The sequence below is a fragment of the Carassius carassius genome, chromosome 31 (assembly GCF_963082965.1).
Source record: "Carassius carassius chromosome 31, fCarCar2.1, whole genome shotgun sequence".
In the NCBI taxonomy this organism is placed as follows: domain Eukaryota; kingdom Metazoa; phylum Chordata; class Actinopteri; order Cypriniformes; family Cyprinidae; genus Carassius; species Carassius carassius.
In genome coordinates, this window is record NC_081785.1 from 21,853,432 (window position 1) to 21,878,007 (window position 24,576).

Below are 24,576 nucleotides of genomic sequence, written 5' to 3' on the forward strand. Positions count from 1 at the left end.
GTGTCAGCCACTTCCAGCTGTTTTAGCTGTGACAAAAGCAGTCTTTTATGCTGCTTAATGTTCCATTTATTTGCAGTATCACACGGTTCAAGCACGGTTCAACCCTTATCCTTTTTTTTTTAGCTTCTTCAGGTGTGTTTGATTAGGATTGAAGGAGGGAAACACTGGCTCTCCATGACTGAAGTTGGTCACCCCGATCTAAAAGCATTTTCTGCTTTGCTGGCAGACACTGTATTGCATGACTGAAGATTTCCTTATTTACTAATAGTACCCTTTTTTTCGAAGGGATGAGTAACTCCCCTCATCCCTTCTTTGATGCTCCAGCCAGTCAGGAACTTAACATATTACAGGAAAGACAAGAGGAAGTCTGTGAAGTCGGTTGTTCAGAGGTTTCCTAGGCTACACTGTGGCCTGTGGGTGAGGAGAAAGGTAATTTCCTGCTCACATATTATTCAGAGCTGTCATACAATCATCTCTTCAAAGTCCAGAATTTAAATCCGGCCGACACACCTGAACTGAAACTTGGTCTTCTTGTTTTTAGGCTGGATATAAGAAAAAGCTGATGAATGTGGATGAAGTCAGCAGCCTGCAAGAAGCGCCTCAGAGAACATGTATTCTATAATAAAACTCAATGTAAATTATTGGACAAAATAACAACTTGCTTTTGGAAAAGAAGAAAATGGTACCTCAACGACCCGTACCAGAAATACCAGGATAGAGTGAACCTAAAGGTGTAAAACCCTCCTAACCTTATTCAGTACAGTGTTCAAGCAAATAAAGACATGAGACATGAAGTATGAATTCACTTTTTAAAATCATGTTGAGGATTCATGTGTAAATGCTCCTAAATTAATTCTTTCAATTGTTCTTTCAAAGGCCACCTATTGTTGGAGACAAACTTTAGCAAAAACGTGGCAGGAAAATTTAGTTATATTAGGAATTTTAATGCAGTGGTTTACGATTTATTTAAGAAATTAATCCAAATAAAATTATTGATGAAACACTGAAAATTCATAACAACGAATTAACTGATTAGATAAATATTTATTATTTGGGATAAAGTGTTTCTGTTTTTTTTTTGTGCCCAATTTTTTACTATCTGACAGGTGGCTTTCATTAGCAAAAACTAGTTCATTCTAGTGCAATAAAAACCGGAAAATGTGAAAATGTAAAATTATACAGTTGATTATTTGCAACCATTATTTAGACCAGGTCATGGAAGGATATTAAAGTTAATATTTTATATATTTTTTCAGTTTAAATAGATCACAAGACACATTTCACATTCACCTTTTAATTGCTAAATGCCAATACATTTTTTTTAACAGATCATTTCACTCTTTTACATCAACTTCTGTTTTTTCACTCAAGATTTATTCAACTTCCAGCAATGAGATGCAGTATATTCTGGCCTGCCAGACATGACAGCTGTGGAACATAGAAATACTTTTTATGTAGATGCTGCAAGCCGTTATGTTATAAGAGAATAGCGAAAAGACTTTTAGACTCTCCTAATCTGAAGAACTCAAAAATACATGACAGGTCAGTTTAACCCACAGCCAGGACTTTTCTAGATTTAAAGGCACAGCCTCTACTTAAGTCCCTGAAATTTACAAACATCTCTGTCTGACATGATTAAGCATGCATATGTTAACATCTAATGTTCATATTCGAAAATTGACAATCCAGAAAGTTGTCCACTGAGATTAATATTTTAAAATGGGTTAAAATCATAGCTATTTTCCCACTAAATGACAAATTACCTTAATCCACAACTGAACTGCTCTTCACATGTTATGAAATTGTAAAGGTTGTGCATTGAATGACCTGAATATTCAGATAAGCAACAATCAGCTGTTTTTATATGCTGTAAAAGGCCAAAGATGGTTCCATACAGAGCACTTTAAAATCACACCAATTTCACACAGAGAAAATGCTGCATTTTAATCCCACTGAAAAAACTGGAAACACAAACCCAACAAAAAACGGCAACCAGATAATCACAATTCCAATGACTTTTTTTTAGTTCACATTGTAGATATGTTCATGTTGAAATACATTTGTGTTAAAATGACAAAAACTGTTCCTGAGCCTGCTATTTTGTCCATGAAGTTTGATATAATCATTTGAACAGCTACAAGATCACAAATACAACAAGTCAAAGCGTGTTTATGAGACTAGGATTGTCATCGTATTGTCACAGTATTAAACACATTGTGGAAAGCTTTCTAAATATACAATGTTCTAAGATCCAGTTGTGTTTGCTATGTGTTTGATAGTTGATGCACTGCATTTACAAGTTAATCCAACAATCTTGACTGTGATCAGAAATAATGCAACAGCAAACTGTGAGTTTCTTAGTGATACATGCTAATATGTTTTCAGACATTTGTTTCTCCTCATGACTAAATGTGTGAATGCTACAAAAGTAAAACGACTACACTGACTGAAAAACCCGCTTTGTGTTGTGCCAAATCACCACTAATGCCCGCTTAACACTGATAAGGTACTTTAATACTGAACACGTTCAGAAAGTGGAGGCCAAAAATGTGAGACACATTCAACTCGTCAAGGTGAATACATGCAACAACAAACAACTGTAAACAAAGGTTTAAGAAGCCAACTAAGAAATAACAGAAAATGTTCAGCTTCAGAATACATGAAATTCCATGTTGATCAGTCAGTGTTGAGTTTTGAAATTATAAAATATACCTAATAATTAATGAGGTAAAGTAAGAATCTTCATAAACAAATATCAACTTAATTGCCTCTTTCTGTTTAGAAAGTTTTTTTTGAAAAAAACGTGTGTATTTTTAGCAAGATTAACTTGTTATTGGTTATTGATTAACTTGATATGTATATATGAAGTTACAGCACAACAGTTTAAGTTTATGGCTGAACTATTGAAAGGTTACAAGAATCGTAAAATACATTGCACTTTGTCCATCTATTTTAAATCACAATTCACATCGGGTATTGTGATCAATACCTATATTTGGTTCAACTACAAGCTTGTAGTAAAAAGTCCCTCTCCACAGATGAACCCTTGCAATTTTTGATACATAATTCATGAAATAAATGTTATGTTTGCAGTCAAACACACCTACCACATCAGTGCAGTATTTTTTTTCACTTTCTGTTCTAAGAAAGGCTGATTCTGAAACACCTTGCAACTCAGTAGTCATTGAGGGGGCTTTGGGCAACCCAAAATGAGCACAGTCCCCCTAAAAATAAAATATGTTCATAAACAGTAAGTATTATGACTGTGTGCAGTGATTATGGTTGGGTGACTGGAGACAAGATACCAGAGGGACATGCATGTGTTTGTTTCTCCCAAAATCATACCAAGAAATCAAACAGTCGACACTCGGACATACCATAAATATATATAAAACAAGTTTAATAACCCCCAAAGTGTCTCAGAGCAGTAGTATGCAAGTGAATGTGTTACCTAAATTAATACCCTCCCTCTTGAGTGTCAAAGATCAGAAGCGAAAGGTTGCGCATTGCTTTGGTTACCTCATCATAGAGCAAGGCTGCTTTTGAATATTTGAACATTTTGGCTGCATTCCTTTTTTTTTCTCTGCCTTCCCTTGTTGCGTCTTCTCATGTTGCAGGTAAGACAGCTAAAGCGCTCTCGGAGTATATGCACAGTCACATGGCTTCAGTGTCCAAAGAGAGGGCGTTCTTTGATCTGGATTGGGTGATGGGTCTTAGGGTCCTAGGAGGAGGCTGAGAGAGAAAGAAGAGACTTGTGAGAATATATCAAACAAACGAGTCCATTAGTAAACCAGCAGGTCAAATCAGATAGTGATGCACACTTCATGTTTACTTGATCACAAGATCAGGCCAATATGAGCAAGGGCACATATTTCTGTGATATGACAGTCTAAGGACAGACAAACATGATTTGAGAATGCCTGACTGAATATGCATTGTGTACAAAGGCCTGTTTTCAGTCAGTTAGGTGGTACGGTCACATGTTAAACTGGTCCACTAGCTTTGTCTCATAAAAGAATAAAATGATGTACAAAAAATTATTCAAAAAAAAAAAAAAAAAAAAAAAAAAAAAAAAAAAAAAATATATATATATATATATATATATATATATATATAATCAATCTATTAAAAAGCCTATTTCTCAAATAGTGTTTACACAGGACACAAGCGATGCGACAAAATCAAAGTAAATCCATTAAAATCCTTGAAACTCTCCACATTGGACAAGAGAAATACAGTACTCTACACACTTACACTACTACTGAAAACAGGACAAAATGCATTTGGAACTTTCGCTTTTGACATATTTAGTGTAGACAACCCTGCAATGCAGAGGGCTTTATGGTTGAGACGGGTTCCATAAATGTCCTGGAGGCAGGGGAGAGAGACACCAATGAACTTCTCATTATGTGTTGAAGTGACTTGCGTCAGGACACGTTACAGGCTCCATACCACACAGTGATGTAGCTTGTCAGAATGCTCTCGATGGTGCCTCTGTAGAAGGTTCACATGATGGGGGCCGGGGCTTTGGCTCTTCTCAGTTTGCGGAGGAAGTAGAAATGCTACTGTGCTTTCTTGGCAGTGCTGCAGAGTTTTTAGTCCAGGAGAGGTCCTCTGTGATGTGCACACCCATGAACTTGGTGCTGCTCACTCCCTCCATAGTCGCACTTTTGATGGTCAGAGGAGTTTGTCGAGTGTGCACTCTCCTGAAGTCAGCAAAAATCTCCTTTGTCTTCTCCACATTCAGAGAGAGATTGTTGTCACTGCACAACAACACGGCTCACCTTGCTCCTGTAGTTTGTCTCATCTCTGTTGCTAATGAGATCCACCACAGTGATGTCATCCACAACCTTAATAAAGAAGTTGGAGTTGTGTGATAGTGTGCAGTTGTGGGTCAGCAGAGTGAAGAGGAGGAGGCTCAGCACACATCCTTGGGGGGCCCCAGTGTTCAGTGTAATGGTGCTGGATGTGTTGCTGCCGACCCATACTGCCTGTGGTCTTCCAGTCAGAAAGTCCAACAGCCAGATCCACTGCGAAGTGTTGAGCCCCAGCTGGACCAGTTTGTGGATGAGCTGTTGAGGGATGATTGTCTTGAATGCTGAACTGAAGTATATGAACAGCATGCTGACATATGAGTCTTTTTTGTCCAGATGTGTGAGTGCTGAATGGAGTGCAGTGGCGATGGCGTTATCGGTCGAGCGGTTGGACCGATATGCAAACTGGAAGGGGTCCAGGGAGGGGGGGGAGGGCAGACTTGATGTGGTGCATGACTAGCTGTTCAAAGTACTTCATGACGGTAGTCAACTGGACGGTAGTCATTAAAGCATGATGGAGACGGCTTCTTCAGGACTGGAATGATGGTGGTAGCTTTGAAGCATGTGGGGACAACAGCCTGACCTAGAGAGATGTTGGAAATGTCTGTGAAGACATCAGTGAGTTCCACTGCACAGCCTCTCAGTACACGCCCAGGAATGTTGTCAGGACCCGGAGCTTTGCATGCTTTGATCCTGCTGAGGGATCTCATCACGCTGTCTGGGGACTGCGTCATCACCTGGTCTCTGGGAGGAGGTGGAGTCTTCTGTGCAGTGGTGCTGTTTTGAACTTGAGCGAGTGAAGAAGGCATTCAGCTTGTTCAGCAGGGAGATGGTGCATTCACAGGTCCGTGGTGGGGGCTTGTAGTCCGTAATGGCCTGTATACCCGCCACAGGCTCTGAGTGTCTCTGCTGTCATTGAAATGATGGGCTATGCCCTTGGAGTACTGTCTTTTAGCCTCTCTGATGCCGCGGGATAGGTTGGCCCTACCTGTCTTCAACCCAACTCATCTCCAACTTTGAAGGCAGCGTTCTGATTCTTCAGGAGTCTGTAGCCCTCCCCTGTCATCCACGGCTTCTGGTTGGCCCGGACAGTCACAGATCAGTACACTTGGTGATGTAGGCAGTGACAGTCTCTGGGTACCCTTGGAGGTCTGTGGTGTTATTGTATGTAGCAGCCTGCTTAAACATATTCCAATCTGTGGTTTCAAAGCAGTCCTGAAGAGCCTCTGACGACCCTTACGGCCACACTTGTATCTGTTTGTGAACTGGTTTGGTGACTTTAATGAGTGGTCTGTATGCAGGCATTAGCATGACAGTGATGTGGTCTGAGGCACTGAGGTGGGAAAGGGGTATGGCCTTGTAAGCTCTCTCTGTGTGGTGTAAACAAAGTCCAGAGTGTTGTTCCCCCATGTTGGAAAGTCAATGTATTACTGTATTTTTGGGGACACACTCTTTAAAGGTGCAATAGGTGATTGGAAGTCAATACAAGTTGGAAGTCTCTTCACATCCCGATGGCAATCAATAAGTGGTTTATATTCATTTATCTGTATTTATATATTCTGTGGAAGGCATAGGACCAAGAAATGTACGTCCAATCCAAACGCTCGGTTCAAGCTTTTTAAATAGCTTTCCTACCTGCCTGTCAACATATGTATCTGCATACCTCTGCGCACCCTGTTAGCGCAGACAGAATACATCATTAGCACATTCACACACACGGTGTGCAGACAGAGCTAGAATGGCAGACAAACATCAACAACCGGGTCTTCCCTCCTGGTATTGTAGTACTTTTAAAGTTTTCTCGCTGGTGAATGACACATGATGTAGCCCAGTGGTTCCCAGTTCCACAACAGTCTCTTACAGTCCTCTGAGTTGAGCGTAGTAGTCAAAGTTAGTCCAGTTTATTGTCCAAAGAGCGTACGTTAGCCAGTATGATGGTGGGGATAGCTGGCCTGTGTGGGTTAGCCATTATCCTATCCCAGATACCTCTGTGCTTACCCCTCTTCCGCTTCCTCTCACGCCGCTTGTGGCACCTCTGCTGTGGGCGAGATTCAGTAGTGGGGGTCGGTGATGGTGTAGGCCTCCAGAGCAGACTGAAATCCCACAGCTCTTCGCCGTGTGCAGACTTTAACTCTAAAAATGTGGTTCTGCCGACATCAAGCAGAAACTCATGACTGTATGTGCGCTTAAAGACAGGTAGACGCAATGAAGACACACAAAAACACTGCGACTCACAAGACAAAAAGCATGAAAACAACGTTTGATGGGAGAGAGAGAAGCCACTGCATGTGCACGCGCCGCCATATTAGTATCATTTCAAATCACCTTGTCTACCTGTTCTCCATCTATCTACCTGTTCTCCATCAGGAACACTATAAAGGTTACTAACTCGCACTCAGTGCGCAGTATTGTTGCTTGTGCGACACTTAGTGTTTCTTTATTGTGGATTGCTTCTCTGTGTATTACCTGGATTGTTCATCATTTCTGGATTCTCTGCTGTCTGCACCGATCTTTTGGCTGTTGTTTTGGACTCTGTTTGCTACTCTACAGCAGCCAAGGAGGCCGATTATGAACTTTACACCTGTTCATTGAGGATTGTGACGAGTGGGGCGGGGCCGAGAGCCATGGGAACGAAGCGAGGCCGGTGGAGTGATTGGGAAATGAGCGACACCTGCTCCACTCACCGGTCTCGAGTCCCACGGAGGAGATTGGAAGGATACAAAAGAGGAGCGACGACAGTGAAGGACGAGAGAGGACCAGGTCTGGGTTTTATTTTGTGTTTGGTTTTGTTTGTGTGCGGCAGTCGTCCGTGAGGGGCTGTCATGCTGTTTTGTGTTTATTTTGGTATTAAAAGTTTAATTTGAACGTTCGCCGGTTCCCGCCTCCTTCTTCCCGTGATTGTGAAGTTTTTATATTGTTACACTGGTGCCGAAACCCTGGAGGATGAAGGGACACGTTGCCGAATATCCCTCGCCGCTGGGGTGAATCCGCGGTGCCATCGAGCAGGGCGTAGCAGTCTGGCGGCGTGGATGCTCAAGGTGGTGGGCTGGAGTGAGTTACCCGGGGACGGATGGACGAACTCGCTGCCGACCGCCCGCGATGTGGAGGGGCAGCTGCCGTCCGTGAGGGAGCGGAGGAGTGGCGCCGTTTGCCAGGGGGCCGGAGCCTGCTGCCATCTGCCTGAATGGGGAGGAGCAGGGAACGGGGGACTCCTGCCGGCTGCCCAAACATGGATGAGCCATCACCGTCCATCGGGTGGTGGAGGAGTGTCATGCCATCCACCGAGGGCCATCCAGTGCCGCGCCTAGCACCACGGAAGATTTCACATAGCTGGTGGAGGGCTGAGCGGCAACGTGTCTAGGAACCGAAACAATCTTTTTTTTTTTTCTCCTCTCTCCCATCTCTCGTCTCTGTCGCTCCTCATCCTTCCATCTCCTTTTCTCTTGCCTCGTCTGTCTGTCCTTTCCCACAGGCTCCCGCAGCCACCGTGAGCGGTTCCCCCAAAGGGGGGGGGGTGGGTGTAGACCGCAGACTCGGAAGTTTTATATTTTGTGTTTAGTTTTGTTTGTGCGTGACAGTTGTCCGCGAGGGGTTGTCGCGCTGTTTTGTGTTTATTTGATTATTAAAAGTTTTATTTGAATGTTCGCCGGTTCCCGCCTCCCTCTTCCCGTGATTATGAAGTTTGTATATTGTTACATGGATAAAGAGACTAATTGTGAAACTTAGGGATGTCCAGATCCGATCACGTGATCGGAAATCGGCCCGATCGCGTGGTTTCAGACTCGATCGGAATCGGACGTTACCTCCCGATCAGGACTCGGATATATATATATATATATATATATATATATATATATATATATATATATATATATATTCTCATTAATTTTTAATACATCTTTTGTTATGCGGTGGCACAGAGTTAGACCCTTTTGACTCTACACAGAAACAGCGACGAGTGCGGCATGACATCACTTTGTTTTCAAGAGCTGATGTGAATAAATATAGATTCAAACTCAAAGAGACATGATAGTTTGCGCATGACCTGATATTTCATTCGGACTCAGGATACAGCGAGATGAACATCACAGAGCGCTAAACTCTCATGCAGTGTGTGTTTCATTCATACTCGAAGCCGGAGCGCGCTCTCACGCTGATATCAGGAAATTCCTAATATGGACAAAAGCGTCCAGCTATGCTGTGGTGCGCACAGGAAAACAGAAACTTATGCAAACACGAAGACATTAATATACGATCACGACAATAAATTGTGCTTTTCAAGTCATCTCCAGCAGTTGATAAATAAAGTATGAACAATGCAGTGATGATTGACATAGTATTTATTACAGTATAGAAACTATTCTGCATTATTATGTGATAAACAGTGTTTGTAGTATATAAACAAATCATTATTATTTGTTATTGTCCAGCATTTATAGATTTCTAAACCAATTAAAAGCTAGAAATTAGAGAAAAAATAAAGTTGCCTATAGTACCAGTCAGAAGTTTTTGAACAGTAAGCTTGTTAAGGTTTTTTTTTTTTTTTTTAAGAAGTCCCTTCTATTAACCAAGCCTGCATTTATTTGATCCAAAGTACAGCAAAACAGTAATATTTTGAAACATTTTTACTAGCCTATTTAAAATAGCCTCCTCCTCTGCCGTAATGTTTTTTGTCCTGTCTCTGCTGTTGTCTGTCTGTCCCTCAGGTCATCCTTCGAGGGTGGTTAGTGGTCAGGATCCCCTTCAGGACATCCAGCCTCCAGGTACACCAGGAATGGAGGATCCTAGATCTCCGTTTTCGGCCTTCGAGACCAGGACTTCACTTTGGTCCGTCGACCTATTGGCGATGCTTCGCATCCAAGCTCCTTCATCTCCACCATAATCCATCAGTCCACCAGTTCTGCCAGGCTTCCTCGTCCCCCGGCTCCACTCGGTCATCCTGCCCTTGCCTCTGGATTACACTCCTCTGGCTTTGCCTCATCCCTCCAGCTCCGTTAGGCTCCTCTTTCCCTCCAGCTCCAACTTGATCCTTGGTTGCTCCGGCCCCACCGTGGCATTCTGTATCCCTGCCTAGGCTTCGGTCGCCAGAGCCATTGGCTCTCCCATGGTCCTCTGTTCCCTCAGTGTCACCTTGGCTCTACGGCTCTTTGTCTTTGCCTTGGGCTTCTCTTTCCATGGCTCTGACTCCATCAGTCGGACCCCTGGTACCTCCAGTTCCACCCCCTTTATGGTTCCTAAGGAGGGGGGCTCTGTCACTAAACTGGTCAATTCTCATAATAGACTTCATTTCCCACAAGACCCATACCCTGAACTAATTACACACCTGTTTTTCATCAGGAGCACTATAAAGGTTACTCACTTACTTGCACTCACTGCACAGTATTGTTTGCTTGTGCAACATGCCCTGACAACTGCCAGTTATTGTTTACACTCCTGTCTCTCCCTTATGGCTGCGTGACTCTGTTCACCATTGATCTGGTTTTAATAAAGCTGCAACTGGATCCTCACTCCGCAGACTCAGGTACAGCATTAGAGTAAAAAATTAAATTAAGATAATTGTTAAGCTATTTTAAAAATAAAAATAAAGTGTTTGTAAGATACAAAGTCAGAATTAAGAAATAAAGTTGGAATTGTCAACAAAGCTGCATTTAAAATAATTTAAGTCCAAGAAAGACGTTGCAAATACAAGAAATATTCTATATTTTTAAAAAAGATAAAATCACAATTACAAGAAAAAAAGGTTACAATTGTAAGTGCTCCTACACACACAGAAGAACTTTTACATCACAATTCTTTCTAAGTGTGTTATTGTAGTGTGTGTGTTTAGATGCTACTCTTGTCCGTCCACACATGTATAAAAGGAAGTAGCATGATCTTAACTATAGGAATATTGAAATGAATCAAAGTATGACATTATGGCATTCTTGCAGTCAATATTACAGGTCACTCATTCTTAGAACTTTCTTGGAATTTGTAGACAATTATAGTGAACTGATGTACATCAAGGCTTTGAGAGATGCCTGTGTAGCTCTTCCAGCATTTTTTTTTGTTCAAGGCATGGTTCACAAAAGAAAATTCTTGTAAGCAGCAAACTCAGTTCTTTAAAGGGCAGGGCTACTCTGACCAACATCTACAAAAGAAATTTCATCCCATTTGATTCCTGGTCAGCTGACATCTGACCTGTTAGCTTCTGGAGAAGTCGCAGTACCATCAACACAACAAAATATGGTCCACTGTAAGGGGGTGCTCAGAGGTCAAGTCAACTTTTATTTCTATAGCACTTAATACAATACAGATTGTGGCAAAGCAGCTTCACAGTGATTAACAGGAAACCAGCTAAATCAATTATGAAAACTCAACTAATGAAGACCATTGTGATTGTTCTGTAAAGCAGCTCTAAAAGACAACAGTGTCATTCATAGATCAAGTCAGTTCAGTGTTGGTTCAGTTAAGACTGGGCTGCACCATGATTTAATCATGCTTCTCTATATTTACTAAGCATAATCAAATGCGATAGTTGCTTGTTGAATAGCCTATTTATTCTGAAACAAGGTTTTCTTTTGAATCAATAAATATTCCGCACAGAGGTTTACTGAAGCCTTCCAACCTGGCAACCATGTGCACATGCTCTAAATAGTCTGCTCAAATAATAGTTTAATAGCATCTGTTTTCACAAAGGCATTTACTGCAACTAAATCTGTGAGCAAACTTGCGTGTTGACATTCATTGGGTTTGTACTTATGTGAAAGTGCAATAATTCTGATGAAATAAACAGTAAGAAATGTTTATAAAGCAAACATTACTCTAACACTCTTAAAAATCCAAACCAGGGTTTTAGCAGTGATGCTATAGCATTTTAGGTTTCTATTTCCAGTTCTTATTTCTTTTTTTCTTATAATGACATTTTAATTTAAATAACTTTTTCATTATAAAGAACCTTTTACCAGCAGAAAAGATCAATAACAAGAAACAATAACAACAAGTTATTCAATAACAAAGATGTGTCAGCTAAGCAGCTAGCATTTTCAAATCTGACATTTTGGTAGAATAAGCCTTATAATTTATGTTGTGTAACAATGTCTCTCATCCATCAAACAATCTTGAATCATCTTTCACTGCCATTTTAGACAGCCATGTCTCTCCTATGACTCACCCTAACCGAATGCTAGTTGTGATCTGAGGTGGGAGTGTCAAGACTCATCGGAGACTCACTCAGCTGACTATTGCCGTTAAACACCAAACACTAGTTAGTAATTTAGCAGGTTAGTCACAACAAGCTAGCAGCTGGCTCATTGCTGTACCTCAGGGGCATGCCTCTTAAATCTGAATTGGACTGAAGCAGACGAGGCAAATTCCTCCTTCTCCTCATGCTCCTCTGAGGCTATGGCTTGGGATGTGGATTTATCTTGGAAGGACTCAGGAGGGGAAAGCAGCGGAGTCGAGGGCTCAGGCTGAGGCAGAGTGGGCTGAGATGGGGTCGGGATGGGTGTGGGTGTCAGTGGACCGGGAGGCTCAATGGGGTCATACTGCTCCAAGTTCAACATCTCATATTCGGTCATGTCAAAATCATGGCCTGTACCATGACAACGGCACATTAAAACACAGACTGTGACTCAAAATTATACTTTAATATATTTTAAAATGGAGTCAAAGTATTTTTACATTCATTATAAATGACATGGAAGATCTAATACTTATGTAAAGCAGAATGACAAAAACTGATAAGTTACCATAGTTCTGACACTGTGTGAAAGACAATGCTGCCAAAAAAAAAATATTGGTGCAGGGGACAATTCAATTCAAGTGATTGCAAAGTGAATTCATCATCTCTGAAGCACTGACAGCCCATTGCCATGCACATTAATTGTATGGAAAAGAGCAGCAGGAACATTATGACAAATATCTCTTTTTGTGTTCCATGGAAGAAAGAAACTCATATTGGTTTGAAACAACATGACTTTGACAGAATTGTCTTTTTTGGGGTGAACTATCCTTTAAGATAAATAAATGCTTCTCTATGATCCTTTCACTGTAATGCACAATAAAATAAAGACTAGACAATAATAAACAATTTCCTAATCAAACATTTACCCAGGACATTGGCAGAGCTACAAAACTCAAGTTAAGGATTAATTACATGTAATGGATGATTAAGAGCAGCAGCTAAACCGAACAGGATTAGCAGAAATCTGGTTGGCTGATAGTAGGATCTTCTTCAAAGGGATAAGAGAAATACAGCACTGAAAATGTGGCTTGGCTTTGCTTACCCTTGCTGTAACCAGCCTCTGATTTGCTGCGCATCATAGTGTGTGTTCTGTGCTGTGCGGTTGCAGGTTGAGTAGTTCCAGAACTTGCATTCTTTGCCTGGCCCTCTTCCTGGAATGATGACAGGTCCTGCATGCTGAAACTGCGGAGTCGCTCGGAGAGAACGCCTTGGCCCTGGATCGAGAACATGGAGAGTCAGATGGAACTCTTTACGATGGTCTAAATACCCTCATGCTGTGTTTTAGGCTATCATCAACAATCTGCTTTGTTTATACACAAAGTATGTATGTTTTGTTTATGCCTACTGCTAAAATGATAATAAGGCATAAAATATGGTAAATATTGACTTCAAAAGAAACACATATCTTCTCATGTAAACTAACAACCAGTCAATACGGGATACATTAAACTACACCCAAAAGTGCCATATTAAAATTATACTTTTAATCTATATATACTATGTTCTTTAGAGATAGAACTATTGGATAAAATATTATTTAACATATCTAGCCTTAACAATTAAACTCATAATTTTGACATATTGTTTAACTGATATTTAATTCACTGTAGATGCGAGATTCTGTTAACACATGATTTTCACCAATTTAAAAAAATTGGTCGATAAAAATGATGACAACTGATAATTACCATGATTTGGACCGATTATTTCAGTTTTAACATGAATTGTAGTGTTGACTGCATTTATCATGCTCAACCATTACCAGAGTTATTGTAAGAAGAAATTATTAAATACATATATTTTTCTCTAATTTAACTTATTGAAAAAATAATTTTATAAATATATACAAACCAATATTGTTCCAAAGCCATTTTGCCCCAAAATAGGTAACATTTACTGAGACATAGCTTAATTTACTCTAAATTTTTATACCTTTTACAGTTTTTTTTGTTTGTTTGTTATACATTTTATTTGTCTGTTTATATTTTATGTATGCATGCACCTGTTTTTTTTACTGTTGATTGCAAGATAAAAATGAAACCATGCATATTTTCAAATCTGCATATTTTGGTAATTTTGGTAACAGACTGAAAAAAAATCTTCACTTTAAGCTTTAAGCCTTTGTACCATTTTTGTGGAAAGTGCCATTTCCTCTAACGACAAGGTAACTGTCACACGTACAAAAAGAGAAGACTCAGAGATAACATCAACAACAAAGTCTTTATTCACAGGTATTTCAGAGAAGCAGCATATTTAACAGGTGAGTATATAATTCAAAGAAGATAGATAGCACTTAGCTTGAGTATAACCAGTTATTTGTTGGTTGCAGGTACTGCCAGGTATGTGGTGAAGGCTTAGTGAAGACTGGAACTAAAGACTGACTAAGGACAGATAAGTATCCAAGAAAGTAGCCAGGTAAGTCATCATACGTGGAGAGATGAGACCAGAAGGGATGCTGGGAAATGTAGTTCCCTGTAGACTGGGGTGGTGACTGAGGATAGTGATTGAACTGGTGGCTTCGGGACTTTGATAGAAGGAACTGAAGATCCTCATGGTGGAGCAGATGCCCACCAGAGTAGTGTAGATGGGACTAAAGAACCCTATGGGAGAGCAGATGACCAACAAAACAGCGGAGATTGTGCAAAAGACCTCGACAGCAGGGCAGAAAACCACCAGGGCAAATCTGGAAGGGCTGGAATTTAAAGCACAGAGAAGCTAGCAATGGTCTGGAGGGCTGGCTGACTTGGGACTGTCTGGAGGGCCGGCAAAGAGACATCTGGAGGGCTGGTCTCGACAGACAGGAGATAGGGGAATAGGAGATTCTGTTGGCAGCTGTGGCCACTTCTGGGTAACCAAGTAACCCAAGGTTGCCTTCTTGGGTTGCCGAATGACAGACCAAAAACTCATGAACGACCTCCGTGGTCATATCAGGACAAACAGTTAATTTGGGAGCTAACACCTCCACTTCACTACGAGTGTTAGGGCAGTGTGTGGCCCAAACACACAGTATGGCTACTGCCATAACAGGGAGAACAATTGGTGACAGAAGGGACTCTGATTCCTCCAGGCGGGGAAAAAAGTGATTGGGTACTGCCCTACAGGCTATGACCTCAGGACCTTCAGGTCTAGCAATCATGATTGCTGGAGATTCTGATTTGGTTGCCCTGTTAATTGAGGTTTCTGGTGGTTGAAAGGTTACAAGGACGGAGCTCTGGGAAGAGAGTGGCACTGGACTGAGCTCAGGGACAAGAGCAGGCACAGAACTAGGGAAAATAAGGGCTGGGGCCATCACAGGACTCTGGTCAGGAGCCGTAGCCAATCTGGGGGTGTGCTCTGGAGAGGTTTACAATCTGGAAGAAATTTGCGTATGGACTCAAGGAATGGACTTAAATGGTGAGTTATTACAAAATTACAAATTTATGAGAAGGCTCTGATGTCAATACAGGGGATAGAGTTGTCAACCCATGTAGATTTACACAGATTTCCAACACTGGAGCAGATTCTAGAGAGCATTCTGGAGCGGACTTTTTACTGAATTCAAAGTCTGGAGTGCACTTGTGCCTGAACTCCAGGAATGGAGCCATCTCTGTACTGTGCTTTTTGGTTGGAGCTGACATTGGAGCAGACTTAGGGGCTGGAGCAAACACTGGAGTGGACTCTGGAGAGCATTCTAGAAATGACTCATTACCGAATTAAAGGACTAGAGCAGACTTGTGCCTTAACTCGGGAAATGGAACCATCTGTGTACAGTGCTCATTGGTTGGAGCTGACACTGGAGTGGACTCTGGAGAGCATTCTAGAATTGATGCTTTACCAAATTAAAGGACTAGAGCAGACTTGTGCCTGAACTCCGGAAATGGAACCATCTGTGTACTGTGCTCATTGGTTGGAGCTGACACTGGAGCAGAATTAGGGGCTGGAGCCAACACTGGAGTGGACTCTGGAGAGCATTCGGGAGTGGACTCTGGAGAGAATTCTGGAGCGGACTCTTAAATGAATTTAAGGACTGGAGCAGACTTGTGCTTGAACTCCGGGAATGGAGCCATCTCTATACTGCACTCCTTGGCTGGAGCTGACACTGGAGCAGACTCAGGGTCAGGGGTTGGAGCCGCTGAGGACTGTCTCTTCTTCTACAGCCACCTCCTATGGGCTGTGGTTAACTGGCATGTTTGCCTGAGCTCGGGGGATTGTATGGGCTCATAATCAGATATGTGGCCTGGAGCAGACATAGGAAAAGCCATGGAATAGGTAAGGGTATTCTTATTAGAATTGGACGGACCTGGAATGACTGAACTGGGCTTTCAGTCCCTTCAGACAGACATGATAGAAAGATCCCTCAATTTAGAAAACTGATTCACAGGGGCTGCTTTCTTGGAGCTGTCCTGCTCCACCACACCGACCATATATGAGGAGCCACATATACAGCACATTATCTAAATACCATTCAAGATTGACACCAGAATCTCCCACCGGTATCCATGTAGAGAAAGTCTTATCTAGTCCACTCCAAAACAAATCCATCAGGACTCTGTCATCCCACAAAGTTAAATGACAATACTGCAGGAATTCCTCCACATATCCTTCTGTACTGCAGCCATTTTGGCAAATGGAACACAGAATATTCTCTGTGGTGACTGCCACTGAAATCATGGTTGCTGGTCTGGTCTTCTGTCACAAGTACAGAAGGAGAAGATTCAGAGACGACGTCAACAACAAAGTCTTTATTCACAGGTATTTCAGAGAAGCAGCATGGTAAACAGGTGAATATATAATTAGATTAAGATAGATAGCCCTTAGCTTGATCATAAACAGTTTTTTGTATGTTGCAAATGCTGGCGGGTATGCGGTGAAGGCTTTGTGAAGTCTGGAACTAAAGACTGACTGAAGACAGATAAGTATTCAAGAAAGTAGCCAGGTAAGTCATCATACGTGGAGAGATGAAACCAGAAGGGATGCTGGGAAATGTACAGTCGTGGCCAAAAGTTTTGAGAATTACATAAATATTAGTTTTCAAAAAGTTTGCTGCTAAACTGCTTTTAGATCTTTGTTTCAGTTGTTTCTGTGATGTACTGAAATATAATTACAAGCACTTCATACATTTCAAAGGCTTTTAGCGACAATTACATGACATTTACGCAAAGAGTCAGTATTTGCAGTATTGTGTTGGCCCTTCTTTTTCAGGACCTCTGCAATTCGACTGGGCATGCTCTCAATCAACTTCTGGGCCAAATCCTGACTGATAGCAACCCATTCTTTCATAATCACTTCTTGGAGTTTGTCAGAATTAGTGGGTTTTCATTTGTCCACCCGCCTCTTGAGGATTGACCACAAGTTCTCAATGGGATTAAGATGTGGGGAGTTTCCAGGCCATGGACCCAAAATTTCAACATTCTGGTCCCTGAGCCACTTAGTTATCACTTTTGCCTTATGGCACGGTGCTTCATCGTGCTGGAAAATTCATTGTTCTTCACCAAACTGTGGTTGGATTGTTGGAAGAAGTTGCTGTTGAAGGGTGTTTCGGTACCATTCTTTATTCATGGCTGTGTTTTTTGGCAGAATTGTGAGTGAGCCCACTCCCTTGGATGAGAAGCAACCCCACACATGAATGGTGTCAGGATGCTTTACTGTTGGCATGACACAGGACTGATGGTAGCACTCACCTTTTCTTCTCCGGACAAGCCTTTTTCCAGATGCCCCAAACAATCGGAAAGGGGCTTCATCTGAGAATATGACTTCGCCCCAGTCCTCTGCAGTCCATTCACTATACTTTCTGCAGAAGATCAATCTGTCCCTGATGTTTTTTTTTGGAGAGAAGTGGCTTCTTTGCTGCCCTTCTTGACACCAGGCCATCTTCCAAAAGTCTTGGCCTCACTGTGTGTGCTGATGCGCTCACACCTGCCTGCTGCCATTCCTGAGCAAGCTCTGCAGTGGTGGCACTCCAATCCCGCAGCTGAATCCCCTTTAGGAGATGATCCTGGCGCTTGCTGGACTTTCTTGGACGCCCTGAAGCCTTCTTTACAAGAATTGAACCTATTTCCTTGAAGTTCTTGATGATCCTATAAATTGTTGATTTAGGTGCAATCTTAGTAGCCACAACATCCTTGCCTGTGAAGCCATTTTTATGCAACGCAATGATGGCTGCACGCGTTTCTTTGCAGGTCACCATGGTTAACAATGGAAGAACAATGATTTCAAGCATCACCCTCCTTTTAACATGTCAAGTCTGCCATTCTAACCCAATCATCCTGACATAATGATCTCCAGCCTTGTGCTCGTCAACATTCTCACCTGAGTTAACAAGACGATTACTGAAATGATCTCAGCAGGTCCTTTAATGACAGCAATGAAATGCAGTGGAAAGGTTTTTTTTGGGATTAAGTTAATTTTCAAGGCATAGAAGGACTATGCAATTCATCTGATCACTCTTCATAACATTCTGGAGTATATGCAAATTGCTATTATAAAAACTTAAGCAGCAACTTTTCCAATTTCCAATATTTATGTAATTCTCAAAACTTTTGGGCACGACTGTAGTTCACAGTGGACTGGGCTGGTGACTGAGGATAATGAATGTACTAGTAACAGTATTGCTGTGTCCCAATGAACCTACTTATATTACGCCCTTAAAGTATGGACTCTTTTGGTGAAGAAAAAGTACACACTTTTGAGCGTGTAGTAGGAAAGTAGGCAAGCTTTGGGACATATTATCATGTCATACAATAGCGTCTTTAACGGCCTGCTCTGTCGCAATACACGCATCCTGTCACTGTACACTGGCCTGTTAATCATCTTGTCAGTTAACATCTTACACATTTAATTTAACTTCCTATTGTATTGCAGAGAAAAGAAGTAGAAAGTTGATCTGCCAGAAGTGGGTCTTTAAGCGCAATGGATTGTGGGTAATATTAGCCATTAGATTGTGCATGGATACACAAAAATCTACTTGAAATAGTTGACTAACCGTGGACTTTTTAAATATTATTTTGAATATACTATGCTTTGGGACACTCTTATCTCACATACTATTTAGGATGGATAATTTGAACATTGGGATGCAGGGTATTAGATTACTACCTTAGTGGCAGCAGTTACAGCAGCTGTTGCCGCCACATTCAGGCCTTTCCTTCCAAACTGCATGAGGGTATCATAGCTTTTATCTTTTGCTTGGCAAAGGTATTCATCGATGTCCTAAGAAAGAGTAATAAAGAACATTTCACATCAGCTGTATGAGGAATGGTACTGTCACATACATTCCATTGTATACTTTCAGATCAGCATCACTTTTCACTTTCTATAAAAAGTAAAAGAACATTTAAAAAGGTTTAATTTTCTCTTTGATATTAAGTGTGTTTGTCAGATCCATTTGCCCTTAGTTTGTCCTTCTGACGAATTTCCTGCCCCAAGAATAAAGAACATAGGAAAAGACAGTGGAAAATAACAGTACCATTTCCTCCACCACCGCTCATCCTCTGTCAACCAGGGAAATCAACTCAAGAAGGTTACAGGAAAAGATGTCAAATGTACTTCCTCCTCAATACCAGCAACTCAGTAAAAACACTGGTAAATTGAGATTCTGGACAGCTGATAAGGATGATGCTTGCTAGTTTGTTTAACATTAAGAATATTAGAATATTTAATTGGCTATGTAGGCTATTAGTGAAAGTTCTGTATATCATTTTAAGTATTTCATTCTAAATATATAATTTGATTTCATTTTATTTTTTTCAGCCTAGACAGGGTAAAAAAAGATCAACAGAACAGAAAAAAAAATGAACAGTGAACAGGTCAAATACTGTACCTTCTCCTTAGAGGACAGTGTAGGGTGGACAAATTTTCTATACAACACACTGGATCCTTTTGTGTATGGGGAAAGTAACCACACCACAAAGGCAATTTTGAGTTCATAGTAGAATGGAAGCCTTGAAAAGACAATAAAAGACAATCATGTGTCATGCTGGTTACAGCCCATGTTAAACTGTCATATGCATCAGCAGAAAGAAAAATATGAGTAATTCCAAACAAAAGGATATAACAAAAGCATTTTACATTGTACCCACCAGCACAAAAAGATATCAGTAAACACTTCAACTGAAGTAAAAAGTGCAAATATTATCCAGTACATCATCCATTTCACCTGAAATCAGAATACATTTATTGAATCAGCAGGCAAATAAACATTAAGTCATTAATCTCAACTGATGACAATATATCAGAGCTGTACTTACATATTCTCTCACATCTTTTGATTTAACAGCTTTATAAGAGGAGTATGCTGGGTAAAGGGTACCAAATATGAGCCTGTAAGAAATGTAACAATCATTCATAAGATAAATAAGTGGAAAACAAACAGAATAGGACAAGCGTATTTTCTCAGAACAAGTGTATTTGATATGGGTTTTATTTGTCATATTTTAAAATACATTATAAATTCTGTTAGCAAAACAATGCAAGGTTGCCTTTTTTGTCGTTTTGTGAATTATTATGTTTCACAATTATGTAATAAGTCAATAAACAGAAGTACTCTCAATACTCTAAAAATAGCTTATAACAAATGTAAGTATTTTTTTCACATTTCATTTCATTTTAAATATAAAATGCAATTTTTCGCAAGTTTTGTGTCAATAAATAGTTCCATGGGACAGCTTACCCCAAATAGTGTATACCCCACTTGCCCCGTTATGGAATGTGATTTAAATTAAATCTATATCAGTGGGTTATTGACATTCAATAATACACTTATCTTGAGAAAATATTCACTGGAAGAAAATCGAATAACCCCAGTCTCCCCTACCACGAAATTCAGCAAAATGCTTTGTATTACCTCATCCGTGCTCAAATCTCAGAAAACAGTTAAGGTAATGTAGGGTTTATCTGTCACAGAAATGAATGACAAGTATTATATAATTTCAGTATTACAAAATGACATAAAAATGGCCACTGATTATTTCCATCTAGGCCTACCAATTCCCTGAAAGGAAACCGCTCCACTCCCTATCCATTATTGAGTTTTGAGATAACGGCCTTTTAGTAGGCCCAGAATATTATTCTTCCAGTTCTAGCCTATTGTAACGCCACTGTAGTACATAAACAGGCAAAATATCTGCACGACCCCGTTTATGTTGCAGGTTTACACTCTGCATGCTTGATAAAAGTAGAACAAGGGCCGCGGGCGCAAAGAAAGATCAGAAGCAAATGGGGCGGAACACTGTTGACTCTGCGATATAGGTTAAATGGGTGATTGGAAAGTGCTAGATAACCAAAAGAAGTGTCCTGCACCTGTGTTTAAGTATTTCAGTTTAGCACTAGGCTATTCCAGTGTCCTCTCTTTCTCAGTCCCAGCCCTGCAACAGCTGCACCTCTGAGTCTGACCCGATCAAATGACCGACCCACAAACCGAGTCCAGAGCCACCGCCACACCGTCAGGGACCCACGAAACAAAACATAGCATTTCCGACTAAACAGAGCCCACTGCACACTATCAAGGGCACGCCAAGCAAAAACACCGGTTTGTCGCGTTTGTTGTAATGGCATTGTTTTGCCGTCATATTCAAATACAGCTCAAGGGTTTGCATATGTGCAATGTCATCGGATATTGTGATCTAAAATGAATCGAACGACTATTTAGAGCAAGAGTAGCTACTGACTGACTGAAGCCTTAAACAAAACTAAGACATTTACATGGAATACATCAAGATGCGCACGTAAAAGAATGCCAATTAAACAAAATTGCGATATGAAAAAATAAACATATCAGCGAGCATCAGCTGGTGACCATCCCATTGTCTTTATGACACATCGAAGACCTGCTCTACTGTATGTACGACTATTAACACTCTATTGTGCATTCACAATAAATTCAGGATTCTGCATTTAAAAGTGTTATATAATACGAACTGCTTCAAAAAGCTGAGCTTAAACGGTTTTATATCCTGCATAATTCACGTGTCACCGGTGTCAGATTCTTATGGGGAACCATCAATATCCGTTAGCTTGTAACCCCTTTGTAATAGCCTTTCAATATGTAAACAAAATAATCTAAAGACTAACCAGAACGATTCGGGCCGGATGCATAACCATATGTGATTTCAATCTGTCTAGAATTAAGAGGTGCCCCAGAAACCCTTGCGTTTTCGCATTAAAAAAGGCTGAAAAATAACATATTCATTTAAAGATTACGCACTGAATTATCATGCATCACAATAAAAAAGCTTTACAAGAGCAGAATAAAGACTTACACCACAAGCCTTGAAATAATCCAGGAGACCATTGCGCTTTGAGTGCGGCGTGTTGTCGACAGGGAGGAGTTTCCTTCGATACTGGAATCGGTGTATCGCTGGACAGACGCGTCCGCGCAGGCGCTCTGCTATGAACGTGAGGGGTTTATAGATAAAGGACAAAAAGAATAAACATAACAGACAAAAATAATGTACTAGCCATAAGTAATTGGATGGGTTGGATAGGCAGCCTGGCGAGCTGCGTATCCACAAAGCATTTTCACGTGCCTCAAATGCTGGTGTGTAACATTAGGTAGGACTCATACGATTTCTGCCTCACACCAAAACTGTACAGACAAAAATGAACTCTTTTAAATAGTCTTCTGACAACAAGCTGCAAAAGCATTCCAGCTGAATCATACTAACATCTACCAAATCTGAGGTTATAATACTCTAAACTCATATAATGCAATTTCAATTTTTCCTTTCTCTTTGGAGTGTTACAAGCTCTTGGTGAAAGTACATAAAGAAGATCTGTAAAGTTGCAAAGACTAAAGTCTCAAATCCAAAGAGATATGCTTTATAAAAGTTAAGGCTCGTCCACGCCCCCATAAAACGGCTGGTTCTAACATGCCCCCACATCTCTACATCACTCTGTGGGAAGATTTGCATAGCCGCCCAAATTTTCACACAAAGAAAGAAGGCATACCTTTTATTCTTGCTGTTGCAGCCGGTGTCCTGACATTTTATCCAACCCATCAGATTTTACTACCAATGTTTACTGCACATGCGCACATCAATATTGCATCCTTTTTCTCATGCTGAACAACAATATTTTATATATTTGCATTACTGTAAGTTTACGTTTAGGGCTGGGGTATGTAACCTAATAGGTCGAAAACATTTTTTATTGTTGGTTTCCTGTAGCTGTATCCCTTCTAGCTACAACTGTAAATATAACATATAATTGCTGTATTTGCATTACTGTAAGGGTAGGTTTAGGGTTGTGGTAGGTGTGGACCATAACTTTACAGCATTTTCTGTCATCAAATTGTACTACCGACTGTTTCAATGGGAGGTAGCAAAATTTGACAGTGTAGGACAAATCGACAGAACACCGGCGCCATTTCATGGAGAAGCTGTGTTTCCTTGTCAAAGCGAAACTACCGTATTTTCCGGACTATAAGTCGCACTTTTTTCATAGTTTGGCTGGTCCTGCGACTTATAGTCAGGTGCGACTTATTTATCAAAATTAATTTGACATGAACCAAGAGAAATGAACCAAGAGAAAACATTACCATCTACAGCCGCCAGAGGGCGCTCTATGCTCCTCAGTGGCGGTAATGTTTTCTCTTGGTTCATGGTTCTAAATAAATGCGACTTATAGTCCAGTGCGACTTATATATGTTTTTTCCCTCATCATGACCATTTTTGGACTGATGCGACTTATACTCAGGTGCGACTTATAGTCCGAAAAATACGGTACTTGGCCTTCCAAAAGAGGACAAGACTAATCAGATTCAGGTGCGTGCAGCGCATGTTATGGAGGAGTAGGAGTAGGATGTTCCAGTAGCCTGCAATGCATCTGTGGCACAAAAACCGTTTCTATGAATAAATGGTGTTCCTGTAGCTCAACTGGTCGAGCGTTGCTCAAGGTTGGGGGTTCGATTCCCCGGGAACACATGATTGGTAAAAATTGATAGCCTGAATGCACTGTAAGTCATTTTGGATAAAAGCGTCTGCTAAATGCATAAATTTAATTTATAAAGTTGGGCTGTTCAAACTTTGCAAGGACAGTCTGGCACTTCTCACTAATAGCCTGTAAGTACATGTTTTATATTTAAATAATTTGCCAATGATGATTCAAACATCTTGTCTGATGTCCGCATAGATCTATCCTTCGCTGCCTTTGATATCCCACAATCCTGTACGTTCAAATCTGAGACAGTTAAGCCAAAAAAATAAAGATGGTGTCTGAAAGTTGCGGTAGGTGGTCAGTTTGTGTGCAAATGTATGTTTTTGATCAACGTTTTCTACTTTTGATGTCATTTCTAGCGAGAAATTAATATTGCAGTAATTAAATATCCAATTAGTTATCATCAAAGCTCTCTATACTGTATTTTGCTGTAGATCATTAAACCATTTCTCTGCCTCAGAAGCCTGTCCGAAATCAGCTTCATGAGGTGCCTTCATGCAAAAACGCTGATGCGGCAGCGAGGCAGCAAGTCAGCTGCCTGCGTTTTCGGATGCAGCCCCCTCTTCTTAGTGATACGGTCGAACCAGTTCACCAAATCGAACTGAATTGTTTGAAGCGGTTTGCGTC

The 24,576-nt window shown here is 40.8% G+C and overlaps 1 protein-coding gene across 1 annotated transcript; it reads right to left on the reverse strand.

Moving 5' to 3' along the window:
* Positions 1-1,844: 1,844 nt before the first annotated feature.
* Positions 1,845-22,730, reverse strand: LOC132111778 (receptor expression-enhancing protein 1-like). Its single transcript, XM_059519370.1, has 8 exons — positions 22,275-22,730; positions 20,265-20,337; positions 20,097-20,173; positions 19,838-19,958; positions 19,114-19,227; positions 13,082-13,253; positions 12,116-12,387; positions 1,845-3,732 (listed from the first exon to the last, which is right to left on the reverse strand). Exons 1-8 carry the CDS (start codon positions 22,304-22,306, stop codon positions 3,655-3,657), a joined length of 939 nt encoding a protein of 312 aa, XP_059375353.1. The 5' UTR covers positions 22,307-22,730; the 3' UTR covers positions 1,845-3,654.
* Positions 22,731-24,576: the final 1,846 nt, after the last annotated feature.